Here is a 19,715-nt window from a genome sequence, read left to right as displayed (position 1 = left end):
CTCCGGACGACTCCGAACGACTACGGCTCCGGGCGGATCTAGTGGTCCCATTTTCCCGGAGTCGGAATCGAACTAACAATAGTCAGAGTCGGATCGGAGCCGTGGGTGCGCTCCAAACAGCACATCACTAATGCATACATTATCTTACACTTATGTTTAATCAGAAAATGTGTTTTCGTGCAGTTTTGAAATGTTCGGGTAAGACGGACACCTGATATGGGATAGATGGACACCATGAAGGGTAGGATAGACACCTACAAAAAACCTTGGAAATTGGGGAGGTTTATAGTATTTTAACATATCCTATTGCTTTCCACATCCTGGTACGTACATAAACCTATTCTAGGCCAATTGCAACGACGATTCATTCAGCCGTGAATTTATGAATTATAAGCACCGCTTCTAATAAAACGTAGAGTGCAGAATCAAAGGCATTATTGAAATATCGCGCATTAAAAGCTGAAGTTGCTCTAGCTTACAGAACAACAGTCTAGAACTTCATTTTGGGAAATTACTCCGCGGAAAGTCCACGACCCCAGCATTTTGGAGGGACTTGTTAATAGTTAAAGCCATTTTCCACCATGTCAAATTCCAAAATTTTATATTTGTAATCCCATAGAATTTCTCATCAGACATCCTGCACGATGTCGTATCAATGGCTTATCTTTTTATAGCTTAAAGTTGTCCAAGTCGTGAGAAGATATTGGATTTCGTGAAGCGCCTCACCAGCGTCGAGCGAGTAATAGCATAACGAATGGCTACTATTTTGACCGGTGTTTCATTTCTCACTTATTTCAATACTTTCTCTAATTGCTGATTGGTTTATTGCTTCGCAATACCCTTATTTAAGGTATTTAAAGAGATATATTCATCACCAATTGATATACACCTGTTTCCATCTACGTTCGAATCTCGTGCCGTTTGCATCGAATCGCAAACCGCCTGCTTCGAATCGCATGCCACTACGATTGAATGCGTGCAACCATGGTTGAATCGCGTTCCACTACGGTCGAATCGCGTTCCACTATGATCGAATCATATGCCACTAGGATCGAATCGTGTGCCGCTACCATTGGATTTCTGAAAGCAAGAGCATAGTAAACTGTTTGTTTACGTTTGAAAGCTGTTTCCTTCTTCGCCGACGGCATTTCATTTGTAAAATACTAATAAAAGGGATTTATTCTCTGATTATAGGTAAACCCCACGAATATTGGTTGAAACCAAGGATTTTACCATCAACAACGAACACCGAATATTAGTTGAACTTAAGGATTTTACCATCAACAAGGGACCACGATATTCATCGATAACAAGGATTTTACGTGTAATCAGTGAATAACTGCCTTTTATTAGTACTATTTTACTAACGAAATTCCGTCGGCGAAGAAAGATATAGCTTACAAACGTAAACAAACAGTTTACTATGCTCTTGCTTTCAGAAATGCAATGGTAGCGGCACACAATTCGATCGTAGTGGCATATGATTCGACCATAGTGGAACGCGATTCAACCGTACTGGCACGCGATTCAACCATGGGTGCACGCATTCGATCGTAGTGGCATGCGATTCGAAGCAGGCGGTTAGCGATTCGATGCAAACGGCACGAGATTCGAACGTAGATGGAAATAGGTGTAAGATGTAAAAAATCAATAAGTTCGGTGTCCATCTTTCCCTACAACAAAGTGTCCGTCTCTCCCGCTTTGGTGTCAGGATGTTTAAACCACCAGAAAACAATACTTTGTATTACTTGTATGCTCGTTCTTTCGCCAGTTTTTTCATTAATGATCACGACAACCCATTCATGAATTAAAACTTCCGGAAATATAAACAATACAAGTTGTAGAGCTTAAGATCGGCAGTAGTCAAATTAGATCCACAAGGGTGACATGATTGAAAATTTGTTTTGTTCGTGGATTCTACCAATTTTATATATATTATGCCAAAAATGTTCTCAAATGTGTTGTTTTACCTTTAGTTTGGATTCTACATTGTTGAATTACTCGAAAATTACCTTTTTCATGCATTTATGAGAAGTGTCCATCTTACCCGCAGTGTCCGTCTTTACCTACATTCCCCTACTAGGCAGTACTATGGAGACAAGCACCCTCCCCATTGAGAACGCCTTGGAGGTGAAGTTGGTAGGAAGTAGCTACTGGAAAAGTAGGCTCTGCCGGTGTCTCACAGTCACAGTAATGTCATCGAACGACCTAGTGCACCTTGGGCGTAACACCAATTGAAGTAAGTAACAATAAGTTCGGATAGTTTTTAAACACTTTACACAAAAGCAATGATGGTACAGGGTAAGAAATTTACACAAGCGGCATTGGCATTTTATGAAAATTTTATTACAAAAAAAAGAAGAATATGATGTTGGTGAAATGTTGTGTGTATGTTTTCTCTGTGTACGTCTGTATGCATGTGTGTGTGCGTATCGTATGTTCCTGCTGTATGTGTGTATGTGTGTATTTGTGTTTACAGAACAAACTGGTTGTTTTTCTTTTTTTTGTTGTATCTCATCCCTACTGTTTGTGTTTTAGCATTTTCATTTTTGGTTTTAAAGTTTCTAGTTGCAAGTATTTTACCGCCTTACCTTCTATCCTTCTATCTTGCATGCTTCTTCTACCGCCTCTTTGCCTTGCACTATGTTTGTTTATGCTTTTCCTATTGAACATTATCTTGGTGTTGTTGCGTTCCTTTTTTTTCATTTGTTTGTATTTCTTTTATTTGTTTGGACTTTCTTTTTACGGATTTCTTTTGTTTTTGTTTTAGCTTCACTTACTTACACTATTACTGCATTTACTGCTCTTTGCTACCATTTTTTTGTTGTTGTTTATGAAGTGGGTGAAGTGAAGTGGTGGTGGGGGTGCATTTTCATCGTTCTTTTTGCTTCACTTTTTTCTTCTTCTAAAACTGTGGGTTTGTGTGTGGTTGTGTGTGTCTTTAAGGGGCAAATTAAAAAACTCTTTCTTCACTCTCCATAGAGTAGGGAAGATGGCAGCTAGTTGTAACTCTACATTGACCTGGTGGCGTTCTACAGTGTGCTTACTTTCTTGTTTATTGTGGTTTTGGTTTTGCAGTTGGTTCTATTTCTCTTTACGAGTTCATTCATCTGTTTAATGTAGTTTCGATTAACTTTGCTTTTGCTGTTGTTGGTTTTTTTATTCTTTTCTCTAGTTTTGTTTTATCTTTTCTCCTTGTTTTGTTCATAATTTCATTTAGCTTCCATCTGTTGTTTTTTGTTATCTTGTTGTGAAAGTTTAAACCAAAATTGAAAGCCCACATTCTTCTTCCCACACACACACCCATTCTTCTTGTGTTGTTGTTTTCTCCTTTCTCCTTGATTAACTGCATTTTCACAGTTTTTTGCTGTTGTCAGATTTGCAACCAATTTTTTCCCCGTGTTTGTTTTCTGTTCCTGTTTGCCTTGTCTACTTTTACCAGAAATGCCCTATTTTTCACCATTTAAACACTATTGAGTAAGAATAAATTTATATACCTTTTTTTTTGTTTTATGCGCATTTGCTGTTTCGTGTATTTGCATGTTGTTTATCATCGTGTGTGTGTGTGTAGGTGTGTAGTGTTGTTTGTGTTTCTCTTCTTTTCTTTTCTTCTCTTTTCCATTAATAATAATAATTTGGCGAAAACGAGAGTGAATGATGCAGTTTTGCCCCATCTCGCTCTCGTGTGGTTGTGTATGTTTTAATCTTCTTAAAATTTATCGTTTCTTCTCTGCCCCCTGCCTTTCCATTGTGTGGTTGTGTGGCGTATGATAGCAGAGCAGAGCAGAGAGCGATCTTCTTTACTGTTGTTCTTTCACGTTTTCTGTTGTTGTTTCAGTGTTCTATCACCTTCCTTTTCTTTCTCTTCTCTTCCTTCCAATCTTCCTTCTCCTTCTCCTTCTCCTTACTTCCCAAATGGTGTGCTGCTACTAAGATTTGCTTTATGTTTTCTTGGTTTTGGGTTCTTCTTTCTTTTTGTTATTTATGTCTTGTGTGTTTGTGTGCATTCTTTCTGAGATAATCTTCATTATATTTCAATATATCGATTCTTTTTGTTTGTTGTTTCTTTTGTGTTTTCTTCACTCTCTCCTCTTCCCTTGCACGCAAGCAAAGACTATGCATTACTATTATAATTATCATTATTATTATTATTTTTTATCATTATTAATATTATTATTACTATTACACAGAACCACGGGGGAGAAGTGAATGAATAGGGAAGGAAGTTATTATTAGGTGGATGCGGCGGTGGCAATCAATTTGTATGATTTTTTGTTTTGTTTTCTCCTCTTTTTTCTACTCTTCTTTTGTCCCTTTTCTTTCTTTTATTTCTTTTTTTGTTGTTGCATAAGTCTTTATAATTTTTCATCCCTACAGCCTAGTAGAGTGTGTAGCAGCGCGTAGATGTACTACTTCTACTACTACTACTACTACTACTACTACTACTACTACTGCTTCTACTACTACTAAACGGTAATAATGTTTTTACTTTGTTTTTGAGCCATTTCTTTCCCCCCCCCCCGGGTAAAACGAGGGGGTAGTGGGGGAAGTGAAAAAACGATGCCTTTTCACACACCTTGCGTTTTGTTTTCGGTTGCGCCTAAAACTTGGTAGGTGTACTGCTGTTAAAGCTACTTTCACAAACACGCCATCGAGATGTGATGCTTGGTAAGGGATGCGGCGGAAGGGGGCGGCGGAAAGGTTTGAAGCCGCAATAGTTTGAAGCCGTTTGGTGGCTACTGCTACTGCTATTAGTAATTATTGATTTTGTTTTTGTTACGAAAGCAGTACACAAATCAAACCAAAATTGTAAGGTTGCCCTCGACAATACATTAAGCTCGTTTCAACTAATTACACTGTTAGCGATGGATGTATACAAAAACAAGCTTATTTTAGTGGCGAAATTCATTGTTTTTTTTTTCTTCTAAACAGCCCGATATGAGAAGCTCGTTTGAAATATTAAAAAAATAAGAAAAAGAGGAGAGAGAAAGAGAGATTGAGAAGAAGATCAGAAGGGAAGGGATTTTGAAACGCTGACTAACAAAAGCGATCCATCTCCTCGTGAATACGCTACACAAATACGCTCTAAAAGAAAAGAGAATTGTGACTTACAAATCTAATACACACACACACACACATGTTTGTGTGTATGTTTTGTATCTTAAAATTACGATAAAATAGTAAAGTTAATAAAAAAGAGAATAAAAACAAAATATGATAATTGCGGGCACAAACAGCATAACCACAACACCGAACGATCCCAGCCCCCCGAGCGAAGGAGATAGAGAATGAGGGTAGAGGGAGACGCCGAGATGCATGGTGTGCTGTTTTGTCGCCTGCCGACTAATGATTAATATGGCCTGCGTTCACCTTTAAGAGACGCTGTTTGACAATATTTGTTTCAGTGTGCTTTGTTTTGTTTTGTTTTGTTTTGTTTGCTCTCGAACTCGGTTTTTCTTCTTCTCGTTTCGGCGTTTTGTTTTGCTTCCTTTTTCTTTACTTCTCCTTTTGTTGTGTGTTTTGTTTACTTTGTGCTTTACTTTTCTTGCATGTTTTTTTCTCTCCATTTTTCGTTTCGTCCCATTCTCTTCCACAAAAAAGAGACTTTACTATCATATACGGTATCGTTCTTCGCTGTCTCTCTCTAATACACTAAAAGGGGCGCGTTGAATGGCTTTTGGATTCTCTATTCTTTCTGCGTGCACGTGTGTGTGTGTGTTTTGAATTATACTGTGAATGCCGCCTTCACTGCTTGGTAGTGAAGTTTCACAAACAAAACACAAAAACACACCACATTGACATTTTTGGCTCCCTGCAAAACAGTCACAGAAAATGAGTGCGTAAAAAGGGGAGGGGAGGAGCAAGGGAAATTTTGGGCAGGGGAGGGGTTTTCTTTTACATATACAGCTTCGTATGTATATACTATACTCTCTACTCCTTTGCGTGTTACATTGAATTGGCGCGGTTTTGGGGTTTCTTAGAAACGACAGATTTCTGTCCAAATTACACCACTTCGGCTGCTTTCCTTCGCTACACCATCTCATTATCATACCCTTTACATTCGCTTTGCTTTCTCCTGCTTGAGTTAATGAGCCTTTTGCTTTTCTACAACTTTGGGATTCACGCCTTCGCTTACAACGCTACAACGGGTACGGGCGGGGGACAACACTAAAGTATCTCTAAATCGTGTGTTGTTCCTGCGTTCCTTCTGCCATTCACATATATCTAGATACGCGCGTGTGTTTTGTGTAGTTAAAGGAGCATCTGCATCACACCTTTGCACAAAAGGTTTGACTAAACGGTTCACTTGAGCGCTTGATTCGTGATCGTTCGTCGTAGTACGGACGACAATTTGAGTTGTTTTTTTTGGTAAAGGACCTATGGCTACACTAGTTCTGGAGGACTCGTTTCATTACTCTTACACGCGTATCGCAAGCGTATTGTCCACAAAATGCGCAAGACATGTGCCACAAGACTTGCACATTTTCGGAAGCCAACCGAGAGCTAACAACTCTAATCTTAGAGTTTTTGGGTGCGCAAAAAACGAGGTGATTGGTTTTGAGGGGTTGGGGGTTGGGGAAAACACAATCAAAACTACAGGACATTTATAATATTACTAAAGGCAAACAACAAAGTTCTACGTATACTGTGCGTGATGATATCATTTTGTTCTATTGTGCGCGGTTTTGCTTGTTTTTTTTTTCAGTTTTTTCATTGGAAGAATAAATACGGAAGATGTGTCGATATTGGTATTGGGGGGAAGCGGCAGGTGTACTCATTATCACATGTTTCCTTTTGTGTATTGCTAGCACACAGTAATAACTATCGGAAAACCGAAGAGGAAAGGAACCGACGAGAACTAGTAGTTGTGCGTGAGGATCTGTATTCCCTTAATTCTCGTTGGAGGCGAGTCGATGACTCGATTGAGAAGTTTGTTTTTTGTTTTTCTTGTAGAAATTGAGCTTCTTTTGTTTTTACAGCTAAACTTTATCTTCCTGTGTGTGTGTTTGAAAATGGAGGAAACTCACGACCTAACCTTTATGGCGCCGAACAGAGTATTACTAGAAGCGTTTTTTTAGCGTCACTTCAAAGTTACAAGCGAAACTTGTAAACTAAAGAGAGTTTAGCGAGAGAAAAAAGTAGAAAAGAAGCACACTCATACAGAAAAAGCACATACACACACAGTTACTTAATTAAAGTGAGGCAAAACCTTGCCGGCTATACAAGACGAATATAATATAAACCATCGTTAGAACAACAGAAAGAGATATTCAAAGGAGATTCCTGGTTTTGAGATAATATTTGTGTGGACTAATAAGCGCCACTTTGCCGACTAATATTTGTGCGTGTGTGTGTGTGTGCGCATTTGTTGCCACGTTTCTTTGGTGTTTCAAAATATCAGCAAAAAAAAGAAAGCGGTCTGTGAGATTATTCGAACGATTTTTCGTTTTTGCAATGGCGATTGGGGGGTTTCTTTTGCCATTTTGGTTGCACATTTTTTAGAGAGCTGCCTTTACGCGAGAGTAACTATAACTCCAGCGACCAAAAAAAAAAAGGAAAGAAAATAGAGACAGAAGCTCGTTATTTCAAAGGAAAAGAAAAACGAAACGAAACATAGTATCTGTATATACCCACAAGAGAGAGGGGTAAACTAATTCTACTGCTTTCAAAGAGGACACGCACGCACGCACGCACGACGAAAAGAAAAGCGTAAACAAAACAACAATACCAAATATTACTACTAAACTAACTGCTTACAAAATACACACATTATAGACGAAAAAAAACAAAAACGCACACACACTGTAATCACTAATCGCATAGTTTTGAGTCACACATCCTCCTCCTCCTCCTTCACACACCTCACTCTTCCTGAACGCCCGCACTGATGCGCGCGCATACCTTTTTCAAGGGCTTGCGCGGTTTGCGCAAATGGGGAAGACGCGGTTTTTGTTCTTTTCTTGCGGATGTTCTTCATGATACACCTTGCTTATGCTTATGCTTATGTGTGTTTGTTTCTGTGCGTGCATTAGTTTCTCCCTGAAACGGAGAAGGAAAGCGGGGCACGGGGCCACTACTTACGTAAACCTTCCCATTGTTGTGCTTTGGTTTCGATGTTACTTTTTGTTTGTTTCTTTTGCGCTCCCCGCTAGCTGCATTTGGAGTTTTGTTGTGCGTTTTTTTTGCCTTCATCTTCCTCTCTCCTTACTACGTTCCAAAAGAGGATAGTGAAGGGGGCAAAATCAATGCAACTTGTAGTTTAAACACGTCGTCGTTCGGTCTGATTGTGCAGATGGAGCTACTCCAACGAAATCATCAAACTCAAAGTGGATGAGAGGGAGAGAGAGCGACTTCCAATTTTGTCCTTTTGTACATCAACCCGAGAAAATGAAGGGAAGCGTTGAAGAGGGGGGGCTGCTATCCTCGGTGTCCTTTCCAACTAGCTTTCGTGTACAGGGGGGGAGGAAGCTTCTCTTCCTCCAAACACGCTTGTCCGTGGGGCATTTGGGTTGGGTGGGGGGTTGGAGCGCACGTTTTCAAGCTTACGAAGCACGCACGCCTTTTGCTTTGGCTCTTTTGTTGGGTTTTTGTTGTTTTCCGTTTAACTGCTGCATACATGGAGCCAGTAAGGAAGCTGTGTGTGTGTATATGTATGCGTAAGTGGTGCCAGCGGGCACCTTAGTATGGCGCAAAACGGTTGTATCCTCCTCGGTACATTGTTGCCTAAAAGAAACGATAGACGTAATTAGTGATGATGATACATTGAGTTCATAGTTGTTGAGCTATTGAGTGTATCAATAAGTTCGTGTACAGATTGTTCCAGAACATACTGATTGATCTGAGAAACGATCAGTGTAACCAATTGCAAGTAGTGATGATCGTAGTCATCAGAAAACGATTCGGAGTGCTCCAATTATACTGATTTTAGACAGTTCAGGCCTAAGATTGATTAAATTCGAATTAGTTTAAAGTTGTTGATCAGGTCACAACAAGTCCAGTAGGTTCAGGTTGGACCAGTAATGTATAGAAGAATTTCAACCGTACATCCAGTATGTTCATGCGACTCCGACTCCCTGTTCGGTTTAATTTAGTGAATATTTTATCGCACATAATAGCTGGCATCGCGAAAGAAATGGTTTAAAATTAACAGTCGTTAAAAATTATCCAGAGTCGTTTAAAATTGCTAGAATTTGGCATCGCGAACGCATTGAGTTCATTTGTTAATTTTAACGACTGGTCCTATGCCGTCGTTAAACAAACGACTGTCAAGAGCGTATGCGATACGAATTAACAGTCGTTTAATTGTACTGCTCGAATTTTTCCCCCGTGTTTGCCTATATGCCATTTCGAGCAGTCGTTGACTGTTTTGACGATCGTTTATTTTAACAGGAATGAAAAACAAATGAACTCGGTTAAACCAAAATGAACTTTAAACGACTGTTAAAATGTGTTCATTTATTCGCGATGCCGGCTAATGTTTGCATTTAAAAAAATGGACTGTTTTACGGCTGGCATTCCAGGAACATCATTTAAAAGGTAGTTATTCCAACTTTCTTGTAAAATTAATGTAAGACTAAGCGACCTGTCTTTTCCAGCAGTTATCCTGAATTTTCGCCTTGGCGGACGTAGACATGCGTGTAGGCATATTTTATGCTCTACCTTTGATTTTCTTCAATTCTTCCTCAGTTTTAGCGTCAAAATTGTTGGAGTAGAGCTTGTAAATCATGTTAGTTTAGAAAATTGCGATGAGACGCAGCTGGGGGAATTTGTTCATGTTACACAGGTACTAGTATTGCACTGTATGGCCGCGGTTACATCGATCTCCCGGACGCAGCGAACGCAGGGATGTAGTGACTTAACCCTTTGGTATTCATTTTCAACATCATTTGGAGCGTTTTGTCACTCAGGGTCGTCGGCCAGTCAGAACTGGGCCTCTTTTCGATGCTCTGATTGTCGTCTAATAGTGCCAATATGTTGTAGATGCCGGAACAGGCTTATACGGTACGCTTCTAAACGAAGTTCGGCATCACTTTTTTGGCCGTCACGGTTAGATTTCGACTGATAGAGGTATCCAATTTTCACTGCTGACTCATGGGATACTATTTGTTGAAGGTGCAATAAACATTTTGTAAGTGCGGGTTGAACTTTTAAAATCGAAAATGTTTGTCAATTTTTAAATGGACTCGTTAGTGCATCTATAGTACAAGACGGAATTGATTCAAGTGGATCTAGTTAAGTAACGATTTGGTGTAGAATAAGGTGGATTATCACATCATAGGACCACCGGCCCTAGTGTAACATCTAGTTAGAAGTAGTTGAAGCAGTAACTGCCCGTTAGGGAGGAATTTTGCGGATTATTTAGAGCAGCAAACAAGTAACTAGATAATAGATCAGAATAGGAATTGGTCCATAATAGCCTGTGTTATTTGCAAAACATTTAAAGAGTATCCAGAGCTGTTTCAACAATAATTTGTAAACCGTTTGTTCTAAAAAACATGTGAACTAGTGATGTACTCTCTGGAGCGCACCCACGACTCCGATCCGACTCCAACTATTGTTAGTCAGATTCCGATCCCGGGAATATGGGAACTACTAGTTCCGCCCGGAGTCGGTATCGTCCGGAGTCGTCCGGTGTCGTCCGGAGTTGTCGACAGGCATCTCTAGAAAGCACTTTCCACAAAAACTGGAGTAAACCAATTCATGTTTTTTAAACAATCTTATGAAAACTACACCGAACTTATTGATACACCTAACAGAAATGATTGCACCAACGCTTACCGCATAGCCAGGAACGGGTCCGATACCGTGTCCCAGGTATGGATCGGGATACTCCGCACGTCCGTAACTGTTGAGGAAAGGAGTCAGTAAAACAGTACAGAAATTAATAAGCCATCCTCTTGGAAAGCAACCAGTTGCAAACGATACTCACCCAGCGACGGTGGTGTAGCCGGCCACGGTGGGTTGCGCTGCAGCAGCGGCCGCCCCATAGGCAGCCCGTGCCGCTGCAGCCGTATAGCTGGCGGCGGAGTAAGCCTGCGCCTGAGCCTGCGCTTGCGACAGTGGCGTTTTCAGCAGCGGCGCAGCAGCCTAGGTTAAGAAACCGGGAGGAATAGGAGAATTGAATAGAAGCGCATGAAATTAAACACCACTTAAGACCGGGACTTAAAATACGGGAGCAAAAGCAGTTTCGAAGGTTTTCAGTACAAAAAACTCCGACACAACGAGTGAGAATCAATCGTTCCGATACGTAATCACTTGCCCTGCTTCGCCGTCTCCTCAGCGCTCAGTAATCAAAGTATTTCATCAAAAATTCAAACCCCAATTCACTAAACCTTTCCCCCCCCCCCCTTATTTCCCTCGCAACTCTCGTTCGCTTCCGTGCAAAAGTTAGTCATCGATTATCATGCTCGAGAGGCGCCGCGGTTGCTGCTGGAAGGCGGTGGAAGAAAGGAAGGGACGATGAAACCCCAACCCCCGGAAGCATTGGGATAAAATGTGCAAATTAAATTACTTCATCCGGGGTGGATTCTTACAGCTGGTTAGGCAGAGGCCCGCTGCCCTCGTCGCCTAGGAAGCTTCGCTTCGCCTTATGGAAAGGAAAGTGGCAGACGCAGACCGCTTCTTCATTCACCGCTTGATTCGCTTCGTTGTAGAGCCCTTTTTACACGATTAGGGAGAGACTGATTTGGGACACGAGCAGGAGCAGGAAGCATATGTGCGCTCATGTGTGCGCTGGCAAGAAGAAGAGCTCACTGATCCAGTTTCGTAAGACGAAAGAGAGAGCAGGGTTTTGGGGTAGCACATTTGACACAATCATCACAAGAAGTTACCCCGCTTTGCACCTCTTTGGTGAAGTGTGCACTGCACCGTTACGGAATGCAAAGACAGTGTGTGGCACTCTATGTGTGTGAATCGGGAGAAGTGAAAGGTGAAGCTATATCTAATTTTCTCTCCATCATCTTTTGATGGTAAAATTATCCGCGGTTACGGTAATATATTGAAATAAAATATGTTAATCTTTACCGATGCCGTGTGCCGGAAAGTGGACTGATGAAAGCTTTGATATGATTAGGGCACGCTGTGGGTCTTGATCATGGGGCATATCGCGGGAGGGTTTTTTTCCCCCGTGCCAACCTGTCCTGTGTGGCCATGATAAGAGAGATGATGTGCGTGTTTTTTGTGTGATTTTTCCACGTCTTTTTGCTATCTGCACATCCCGAGCTGGCAGAGGTTATAATTTTTACACGTCATCTTTGCAGTTCTTCCCTTCTTCAAGGATTAACACAACGGAACAGACGTCAGGAAAGTGTCGTGAGTCACGCGTACGTGTCATGCATAAAACACGCTCTTCCCTGGCCATGAATAATGTCTCCTGCGTAGGTTTAATGTATGCTGTTATTAGCTAACAAATGGCTGACAGGATTTTCTTTTCCGTTTCTCCAACAAACCGGAGAAGCATGGCAATGGGAATATTTCTTCATTTTGTGCGTAGGATGAAGGTTTCATTTTTCTTTTACGGAATTTGCGGCAAAAACAATCTCAAAATTGATTATTTATTTTTGGGCTTCAAACAAACAAAAATCTTCTTCTTCCTCTCCCTAAGGCGCTCGTGCGTTTAGAGTAAACGAATTATTGCTTCCTTCGGTTTCGCTTAATTAGAACGCTCCCTTCACCCCTCGCTCGTGCCCTCCTTGGGGAAAGGCGGGGCTGTGAATTGAACGGCAATAAATAATGCTAATTTATTAATTCATTAAAAGCCGTAGCAAAAAATCCCCGTTCCGACAGTTCCGCTCCCGCAGTAAAAGGGTGGAACTGTTGTTTGGCAAATGAAATACATTTCCTACGCGGGTCTTCTTTTTTTCCTCTCTTTCTTTCTTTTTTGGTTGGAATTGGAATGTACAAACGTGTATACAAACACACAGGAAAAGAGACAGAGAGCGAGAGAGGGAGAGTGGTTGAATGGTTTCGGTTCGTTGGCGGATTCTCGTCCCGTTGAAAGCCCCTGCCGACACGCTTCCCTGGAGTAGTGGTGTTTGAGTGTTTTGCACCAGCGAAAGCATCTCGAGTACAACAGCCGTGATAGAGTGCTGTGCTGTGGACCGGCCCACTCCTCTCACGAACCGATCTAGGATCGATTGATAAAGTTTTCGCTGAGCTTTGCAAGTTGGCGAGCGATTCCCCGACCGGCAAACCGCATCAATCGATAGAGCAAAGGAGCCCCACCAGGATTAGGAGCAGAGGAGCGCGATTAGATGTTTCTCAATCGTGTAATTGGCCTCGGCAGCGCTTGACTTAATGGGCGGTAGGTTTTTGGGGGAATAACATTGACGGGGATGGGTAAGCCACTAGAGTGAAGTAGCAGCAGCTGTGGGGCTAGGGGAAGCAAAATACAACCCCGGCAATTAGGAAATTGATATAGAAAGGTCGCTGCTGCTGGTTGGAAGAATTAATGTATTTTTTTGCAAACTTGTGGTATGTGACCAGCAAATTGGTGATGCCCTAGGTTCGATGGTCCAGGACAGCAGGATGGAAAAAATAGATCAAAGCCAACACAATTTCAACAGAAAAATGGGATTACCAAACCTCAAATAACAGTCCATTCGAGTACTTTTCGAGAACTTTTCGAGTAGTTGCAAAACATTGAGCTATTTTAACAATTTTTGACAGCAGGATGGAAAAAAATGCATCAAATCCAACAAAACTTTTACAGAAAAACGAAATTATCAAGGCTCAAATAACAGTCCATTCGAGTAGTTTTCGAGTAGTTTTCGAGCAGTTGCGAAAAATTGAGCTATTTTTAGCTATTTTCTTTCCCGTCCCTGTAACATGTTTACCATTGTATTATGTGCTACAAAAACCAGGTAAAGCAACTATAATAATCGCATTACTGGCAGGAATCATATATTTTCAACAAATTGTTTGGAAATAAATGAATTGTTTTTAATACTTACGTTCAAAATGGTAGGTTGTGCTTGAACCTCCGTCACCGGTTTAGCAGCCTGTGTTTAGCGTGCGTGAATGTGTATGTGTGTGCACGTGTTTTGCAAAACAAAACAAACAAAAGTACAACAGAAAAACGTAAGAAATAAAACCAAAAACAAAACAAAAACAAAAAAAAGTCCAGCAAAACAAACACGCCGATGAGAGGGAGAGAGAAAAAGAGAGAAGAAAATAACGTTAAGTGGTTTTGTTATCACAATTTTTCTGTTTATAGGGATTTTTTTCCTGGTAGGGTTCGATTAATTGATACAATCATTTTTTAAATTGATTTAAATGAGTTTACTTTCCTGAACCTGAAAAAACACCCCACCCTAGAGAATGCCTTGTAATAAAAACATTCTTTTTCTCTCTCTACATAAATACTGCTCGATTTTAACCTTTAATTAATTACCCTTTTTCCCCGTTAATTCGACAGCAATCAACCCGGGAGCTTTTTTTATGAAGCATTTATTCGCATATGTTGCACCGCGGCTGGTGGTTGTGGTGGTTTATAATTCATGAGCCGGCGACTTTGCGAGCCCGTTTTAATTTTTTGCGAGGAATAAAAAAACGCCCACTTTTTGGCCTTTTACATTGGACATTAAAGGGGTACGAAAATTGAATGACAAAAATGTGACATTTAGCTTCAATATTCCACAGCTGGTCCACGCGTCTCGGTGATGGGGCCAATAAAAGGCCTTAGAGCAAACGGGTCGAGAAAGGTTTTGTTTGGGCGTTTTGGGCTTAAAATTTGCTCAAAATTGCTCAACCGTTCACAAACCGTTTTGCCCAAGATCAATATATCTGCACTGTGTGCACACTTTGCACAAATTGATTACCCAAACACACACAAACGCCGCACACACATTAAACGCTGATTGATGCGATCCGGCACAGGTATTGACATTTTCAATTATTCCCCCTTTTAATACCCGTCGTGCCATTAATTTGCTCACCATCCAGGGGGCGCAACGTACTCCAAAGCATCGTTCCGGCGTTAATAAACGAGAACATAGACACGCACGCACACAAACACACACACACATCCATAGCATCCATGGTTAATTGTGTTCTCCTGTTTCGGTTGGCACTGGAGCGTGAAACCTCATCTAGTATGCTTCGACAACCTAAAGGAGCGAGAACCCGCCAACATTCTGTCATGTTACCTTCCGCAGAAGATTGACACACATTCGGGCGGTGCTTTGCACGCCCTTTAGAGGGAGCGAGGTGGAGAAAGCGACGGCCGCGAATCACCATATTTCGATCGTTATCCCAGGAGTGGGTAAAATTGCTTCTAATCGACGGTAAAACGATGTCCGTGATTTTAGGGCCCCAATTTCAGGCGCACCCGTTCGAATCGCGGTAAAACGGTGAACAGCAAGCACCTTTGACAGACAGCTTTGCCATGGTGGATGTTCCATACCTTTGTCGCAGATTTAACGGCACCAACATGTGTGTGCGTGTGTGTGTCTACTTGCGTTCTAAAATCTCATTAAACCGGTCCGGGGATGGACGAAGAGGTGGTTTCGCGCCCTACCACGATGGCTATTTGCACGAGAAGGCTACTTTCGCAACGCAAATCCCCACCAACCATGGCAAGCGTGCCAGTCTTTTCAAGAACACGGTGAAGTGGATGAATTTGTTTTCATTGTACTACTTTCGGGGGAAAAGCCGGGGCGAAAACTAGCCCGGATCAGCTCTGGCTCAGCGTGGTTTTGGTCGGCAAAGCGACTACACCACACCACCAACCAGACAGACACAGACGGACAGGCGCGCCCGTCCATCTATCGTTTGGTGAGATCGTTTTCAAACGGTTTTAGTCCACACACCGGACAGATAAAACCAGCATCCTCCTGTTGCGTGTTTTGCTCGTGTGCTCGGGACATACACACACTGCACACACTGCACACACTATCGCGTGCGACGAACACTGTGCAACGCCGTCGTGTGCCTGCCTGCTTTGATTGTGTATCCGGTTGGGTAGGTCTTGAGCATTTCACATATGGCGTGTAGTTGTGTGTGTGGAGACAAAAGCGCGCACACCCGAAACAATCGTTGGCCTACTCTACTCTACTGTGCCGAGCACTAGCCCAGAATGAGGACATGATTGTGCACACACACACACACACACACGCGCGCACACAGATTTAAACATACACAGGGAACGCTTATAGTCCGAGTACAGGTTACGGTGTGGTTTTGGAATTGAAATTGATTCCAAATTTGATTGCAATTTCCTCTCCCTCCCCTGGGTGGGTTTCACCTGGCAGTGCGGCCTCGATTGTCTCCGGTACGGGTACAGCCGAACACATTGTCCCCGGTCCGGGTGCAGGTGTGTCGGGCTGGTAGAACATTCCTGGCGACAGTGCGTCCAGGCGAGCGCGGTCAGACCCATCCTCCTTTCGTATAGATAGACATAAATTCACCCTAAAATCTCTCCCCCCATCGAAGATGAAGCAGACGGATGGACCCGGTTTTGTGGAGCAGGCAAGCAGGGTGCGATCGTATGAGCCTTTGTGTGGGTGCGTGTTTTCATGAGTGCGAATGTTCACCCGATGGTTTTTGTGCGGCCCTGCAGCAACAGCAGCAGCACCATACGCAACGATGCGTTATCAGTCGCAATGTGATCGAATTGCGTTTTCCTCCTTAATACCCTCCTCTTACCCTGCTCTACGCCAGGATGGGGCAGCGAGTATAGGTTTGAAATGGAATGGAATTGGAATCCCGAATCGAATTACGGTTTTGTGGAAGCTAATGGAAGATGAAATGGATTTTCCCCTCTTGACAACCAACGTCCGGAAAGCACGACAACACATTTCCCCCCAGATAATCTTTTCGGCTTCATTTTGAGGGCGCTTTTGGTTGTTGTGTGCATGCGTGTATGTGTGTGAGCGGGTGTTTTCGGTGCCACACACAATAAGGTTAGTTTTTGAGCTTTTGATGAGCAGCTCCGTGATGAGGCTGAAAAAGAATTTCCACCAAGACAACTCGAAACTCATTTCGAAAGGCGAAGGCGCGCCGGGGCAGCAATACGCGCTTCCCGGCGTCACAAATTATTAACACCGGATGGTACATTTATTTTCCATCTTCCCTATTAAGGGCTGGGGTAATGAGAAAACTCGCTTCTTGAGCAATTTATAAACCGGCCGTCTCGAGCTGCGAAATCCAGTTTTCCATCAAGCGCGCGCGGGCTCGGCAGCGCATTCACTCATTGATTGATGAATAATTTCATCGGCAGCGACACTGGGCGAGGTGTTTTTCTTTCAAAACGCAAAGAAGCAGAAAAACAAAACAAAAAAATCTCGAAAAGGAAATCGATCAATCATAAAGCAAAACATAGATGTGTATACAATCTTATTTCGCTGTGTTTTTGCCCATCGCTCGCAGTAATACATTTATCAGGCCGGCGTTTGAGTGCGCGCTTGCGACGGAAATCGATTCATCAACCGAGCGAATTTTATTAGCCCATTAGAACGACGGGAAAGGAAATTTATTTTTTAAACTACATAGCAGCTATTAGGCTCCCTCGCCTTGTTTGTTTGTTTTTTTGTCCGTTGCTTTAATGCGATTTGCAAAAAATATAAATATACCAAAAGCCGCTATGCGTGCATTCGGCGAATCCACAACAAAACAGTGCAAACCTTTGCTCTATCATCTAATTGCTTCGGCGAACGGTTACCACCAACACCACCCACCACACCAAGGTGGTGTGTTAGGTGGTGTAGTGGGAGGATTTTCATTCGCTTGGAAACAAAAAAAAAGTGCAAATCGAGCAAAAATTTCGCTTGAATCAACCAACGTTGACAGGGGATATTTATATTTTCCGCTCCGTCATCTGGATGAAGGTACAAAACGACGTTAAAAATCACGCAATGGCGTGTGTGGAGGTGTATCAGCATTGTATGATTTTTTTTGTATAATCCACAGCAAAATGTACTACCCTAAAAAAACCCTCAAATATAAGGTTTAAAAAACAGTTTTTTATAATATTTTTGGTACATTTTTGAAGGTCCAAAAAACAAAATTGAAGCCACAATATTACCTCAATTTTACGCGCCACCATGCGCCTCCATCGATTAATTTCATTTTATTTTTCTGCCACTTCCAGCATCGTACGTAAAATCGGTCGAGTGTATAAAAAAGAGTAATAAAATTGCTCCAATCTAAAACCACCCAATAAAAACCAGGTCCATGTCCCCGTGTCAAATAATGCGATGATCGAGTGTCGATGGATGCGCCTGGTGGTTTTTGAAAAAAAAAAACGATGGAGAACAAAGCACCATATATCAGCGTAAAAAAGGCAACACACACACACACATAGCTGCACATATTTATACGGTTCACATTTTTAAACCAAGCGGTGTGTGGAAGCGCCCCGCTGCGGGAAGCATTTCGATTGGGATTGATTGCGTTAAGGTGTACCGGGTGGTTGCGACCGAAACGGCGAAACGAGATGCTTGATGAGTAGCATAGCAACAAATCAAATCTTCTCGGGGCGTACAAACAAGTGTGCGAGTAAAAAAATAAATGCAGAAAGATCAAGTCATCTCGTATGCAGTAAAAACGTCAGGTGAAAAATTGGATCCACCCGGACGTCAGCAAAAGCTTCCTCTCAAAAGGGTAGCAAAATGGATAAGGAACGATCCAAGTGCGGGGTGTTGGTGATGTGTGTGTGTGTGTTTTCGCGTATCCATATGACAAAAAGTATCAAATAAATAACCCTTCGCACAGCAATCGGGACAAGTGGTTCCGATGGCTCTGTCCGGAACTGGGTTTTTTGCTGCTGCTGCTGCTGCTGCTGTTTGTCCCATCCAGCGCCATGACATACATACATTTTGCCAGGAAAGGATGATACAGAAAAATCATACTCGAAAACGTGACGAGCAACCTGTCTGACTGCACCCACTGCAGTCACCCACATCCACGAGAGAGAGAGAGAGAAGGGGGAAAAAGTGGCTTCCCCCAAATGATGGTAGTTTTCCATCGCAATTTTTCACTCGACATGACTACTACTACCCGCCCTGGAAGAGGGGGCGTAGGAGGAGTTAAAGGAGCACGGGAACATCATCATAACTCCTCCATGTGGCGGAATATTTCACCATTTTTTGTTGTTGTTGTTGGTGAAGTGCAGCTTTTTGGTGCTTTGCGTGGCGGACAAATCGAAAATTGATTGATGTTACTGTCTCTCTCTCTCTCTTGTCTGCCTGCGCCACTTGAAGGTAGTGCATTTGTTGGGTTGGGAAAAGTCCGTCCATGATGCCGCCGACGGGTGAAAAACGTGTGTGTGTGTGTTGGAGTGCACAAATAACATTGCACAACGTAGTAGCAAGCGCTGCACAACGATGATGGATTTAAACGTGATTCAAAAAAACGTTGAGGGGAAAGAAAAGTGGATGATGGTAAGAAGCGGGAGTACCCGTTGATTCGATTTATGTCCCCCTCGACCCCCCCCCAAATCAAATAACACGTTCACCCATCAATATTGGAGCATAACTAAATAACGATCAACCTACTGAGGAGGGTTTGAAATCGCTGACACCTGTTATCCCGCTCTTATCGTGTGTAGTTGTCAACCCCACCTCAACCACACTCCCCCCCCATTTAACTCGATAGCCGTTGTAATATAATAGCCCACTGGCACGCAAAACGCAATAATCGCCATTTTTTTATTCATGCACGAACGCAAGAAGGATGCACATTCGTTTCGTTTCCTATCAAGATTAGCTAATATGTAG

General features: G+C 42.3%; 1 protein-coding gene across 50 annotated transcripts in view; it reads right to left on the bottom strand.

Moving 5' to 3' along the window:
• Positions 1 to 2,324: 2,324 nt before the first annotated feature.
• LOC11175562 (AF4/FMR2 family member lilli) overlaps positions 2,325 to 19,715 on the bottom strand; it is a 208,326-nt gene continuing 190,935 nt past the window's right edge. For 40 of the 50 annotated variants that reach the window (XM_061649760.1, XM_061649761.1, XM_061649755.1 and 37 more), the window contains 4 exons: positions 13,953 to 14,000; positions 10,931 to 11,088; positions 10,780 to 10,846; positions 2,325 to 8,724 (listed from right to left, as the gene is read on the bottom strand). In XM_061649760.1, the coding sequence (XP_061505744.1) occupies positions 8,680 to 8,724; positions 10,780 to 10,846; positions 10,931 to 11,088; positions 13,953 to 14,000 (318 nt within the window). In that variant the 3' untranslated portion in view covers positions 2,325 to 8,679. The remainder of the gene's footprint in view (positions 8,725 to 10,779; positions 10,847 to 10,930; positions 11,089 to 13,952; positions 14,001 to 19,715) is intronic. The other 10 variants (XM_061649764.1, XM_061649765.1, XM_061649766.1 and 7 more) reach the window with 1 other exon arrangement.

This window comes from Anopheles gambiae, chromosome 2, assembly GCF_943734735.2.
Source record: "Anopheles gambiae chromosome 2, idAnoGambNW_F1_1, whole genome shotgun sequence".
NCBI classification, from domain to species: domain Eukaryota; kingdom Metazoa; phylum Arthropoda; class Insecta; order Diptera; family Culicidae; genus Anopheles; species Anopheles gambiae.
The sequence above is the reverse complement of the archived record's forward strand: the minus strand, read 5'-3'. Positions and strand labels throughout refer to the sequence as shown.